Source organism: Nelumbo nucifera, chromosome 8, assembly GCF_055504915.1.
Source record: "Nelumbo nucifera cultivar China Antique chromosome 8, China Antique-T2T, whole genome shotgun sequence".
Taxonomy (NCBI): Eukaryota; Viridiplantae; Streptophyta; class Magnoliopsida; order Proteales; family Nelumbonaceae; genus Nelumbo; species Nelumbo nucifera.
In genome coordinates this window covers 28,016,159-28,019,543 of record NC_142656.1, presented here as the reverse complement: position 1 = coordinate 28,019,543, position 3,385 = coordinate 28,016,159, and the positions used below count along the sequence as shown (strand labels likewise).

General features: G+C 40.5%; 1 protein-coding gene across 1 annotated transcript; it reads right to left on the bottom strand.

The window, feature by feature from the left end:
- Positions 1-519: 519 nt before the first annotated feature.
- On the bottom strand, positions 520-2,489 carry LOC104605351 (RING/U-box superfamily protein). The gene has a single exon (XM_010270080.3). It carries the CDS (start codon positions 2,248-2,250, stop codon positions 775-777), a length of 1,476 nt encoding a protein of 491 aa, XP_010268382.1. The 5' UTR covers positions 2,251-2,489; the 3' UTR covers positions 520-774.
- Positions 2,490-3,385: the final 896 nt, after the last annotated feature.

Below are 3,385 nucleotides of genomic sequence, written 5' to 3'. Positions count from 1 at the left end.
GTCAGGATATTTTCTTTGGGAAAACAGTGGAAGAAAGAGCAATTTTTCTGAAGGAAATCAAGCTTCATAGTTAGAAATGTAGGGACAAAGCTCATAAGATAGAGGCAAGATGACAGTCACCGGAAGTTACTGTTCTTGTGATCCACATAATGTTGGCAATTAATATTCAGGCCCCTCAACACCCTCCACATCCATGTACCTCATAAAGAATGGCCTTGAGCATTAACTGCAACAGCCTGTAACAACACAGACCTTGTTTGGCAATTTCTGCAACTCTTATATTCAAATAAAGGGAAAGATGAACAGAATCTGAGTGGCCAAGAGGAAAAGAAGACAATCAAAAGATTTCAAATTTAAAACCCATTTGACCTCCACACCATTTGATCCCATGATCAGGGATTTAGCACTAATCAAGGATCTGAATGAACAAACTTTCCTTTTTTTTTCCAGTTTCCTCTTCTGTTGTTAATAGTTCAACTGGTTAGTTTTAATTCAGGGTATGGAAGCATGAAGAACAGATTTTGAGAGGATGAATTCAATGATTTCGAGATTCATGAAAAAAGGGTAGAAAGGAACAACTGGGAAAAATGATTAATCTTCCACAGAGAAAATATGCTCTTTGAACTAAACATTCTACAGTAAAATGCAGAGATTGTGTTGATGACTTTTTACATTTTTCATTCTTTTTCTTCTCTTTTTCCTTTCTCGCATCCTCTACTGGTCTCTCCAAAATTTAGGAATCCAGAATAATTAATCAAGAAACAAATCCAAGAATCAGACGTTGGGTGAAGAGGATGAATGAACCACCTTATTCTGTCTTCCCATAAGCCAAAGCAGTGTTCTCCTTGCAAAGGATGGCGGATTGGCCTGAGAATCCAGACTGACATGGCTACCAACTTCCTCATCTAAACCCAGTTCACTGCCGCTGCTTTCCCACCTAGAAACATCGATTTCAGAGATAGTCCTCCTACTACTGTTGTTATGCTTCTGCTTCAAATCATCTGCAGGATTCTTCTGTAATGGAAATCGAAAAGAGAAAGCTCGCCGGGAAGAATCTTCTGCCGGCGTTGGTTTCCCCTTCTTCGACCGGAGCCAGATCTTAGAAACAGAAAAACTCTCCTTTTTGCTCCTTCCAACATCATTTCCAGTGCTGATACTGCCACCGCCAGGAAACTCAGAACTTTCCACAAATGCCTTGAATTCTGACCTGGTAGAATGGCAATCACATTCAGACATTGCGAGCTTGTGGCCTGGCGTTAATGGCAGAGAAGTCTTCCTACTTGTTTGTTTCCGTGCCGAGGGTCTTATGGCCACCTGCAATGAAGAACTCTCATCCATAACATACTCGAACGACCCCATTGAGAAACACCTCCTTGCATCTACATTACAGCTACTGCTACTGCATTCGCCATGAGCGCCACCTCCAGCAGCAACATCTACATTCCTGAACTTCCCAAGCTTAACAGGAACGACCTTTTCCTCTGAAACCACCGATACAACAGGAATGACATCCTCTTTCACTGAAATTTCACATGATTTCTGAGAGACATCATTGCAGGAGAGCCCCAATTCCTCATCTCCATGAAATCCCATTCGGGCACTAGTTCCTAGAACTGAATTACCACCGAGAGCAGCCTCTCTATCTGGAACAATCTCTCTGGAGCTTTCACTCCCAGATTCGAGAACAAGAACAATAGGAGAGCAGCTAGCACGTGGAGAGAAATCAGGAAGCAAACTACCTCTGCAGAGAGGGCAAGTAGAGTGAGACAAGAGCCATGTGTCTATGCACTCCATATGGAAGGCATGGCTGCATTTTGGGAGTAGTCTGAGCTTGTCCTCAGCCTCAAATTCACACAAACAGACAGCACAGTCAAATGGGTTCTTGGCTCCTATAATGGTCTTATAAACAAACACAGGGAGGGTATCTATGAAGGATTGATCTACCCCTGCATCATGGAGATGGAAGAGCTGCTGCAACTGCCCTTGCAAGGCTGTCACATTGTCTGAATCTTCAGGCTCTCTATTGGGGGGTCTCAGAAGAAATCTAACAAGAAGGTGAAGCAAACCAGAGATGAAGAATATAATAGCAAGAATTATGATGATGAGTAAGATACTTGGACTGATTTTGTTGTCAACACTGAAACTATTAGATTGAATGAAAGGAGGTGGGGGTGATTGAGAAACAAAGAACGGCTGCTGGGTGGGAGGAAAAGAATCATTTTCCTGTGTTTCAAGAAAAACCCAACCCATACTTTCTAAGGAGGAGACACTAGAAAACTCACCAAGATTGCAGCTTCAGAACTCTTTCAGTTTCATGGCTTTCATTGCAGCTTCAGAACTCTTTCAGTTTCATGGCTTTCATCTCCTCTCAAGAAACCCATCTCCCACAGAAGAAACTTAGCTTAAAACGAAAAGCCCAGCAAGCGTTTTTAACTTCTTATCATGTGGGATGTAGGATTAGCCGGCCCGTTGATAGGGATTGGCTTGTTCTTATTTTCCCTCTTTTTTTACTGTAAATAAAAGGCAGCAAGTCAACGAGAGGGAGAAGATGAAAATTAAAAATTGAAAATTAAATCTTTCCTGAACGGCGATATTAATGGAATCGCAAATGCATACAGTTGGGAATTTAAAATGGGTAATAAATCTCCCAACAGAGTAACATAAATGAGATTAGCTTTTTCACAGTCGGTTATAATTAGCTTAAATTATAAAACCAAATAAGCAAACAAAAAGAAGAACAAAAGAATGAAGAAATTAAAATTTTGGTTCAAACAGGAAGATAATAAAAAGTAAAAACTCTACAAAACCCAAGATTACTTATTCCAATCCAAAGCTTTTCCTGTTGACTTTAAATAAACCTCGCATCAACCCCAATGACCATCAATTCTCCAATCAAATAAGAAAGAAAAATAATGTAGGAAACCAATGCAGTTTTACTTTCTCTCAATTTTTTACTATGTTCTATAAACGTGTAAAGGGTTTCTTCTTCTGTTCTTTCTGATCACATTCTTCTTCTATTCTCTTCCTAAATTTGAGAGAAAGACTGTGGGACCCCTCCCTTTCTTGTCTTTTTCTTTTGACCTCATCAGCCCCTTTTACCCATTTAAAAGAAACCCAGAGAGAGAAAGAGGAGAAGCTTGAAACGTGGTGCCTAGGAAAGATGATATCTTGATATAAAAAAATTGAAAAAAAAAAAGGTAAGCAGTAAAAATGTTAGAGAGTGACTGAGCAACCCTGTCTCAAGCTGTGGCACTCTTAGTGCTCAAACGCTTATTTTATGGACTCGGCTCTCACTCTCTGTGCCTCCAAAAAGGGAGTCATCCATGGACATGAACCCACACAAAAAGGTCTCATCTCCTTTGTGGATCTCCTCCCCTTCTTCATC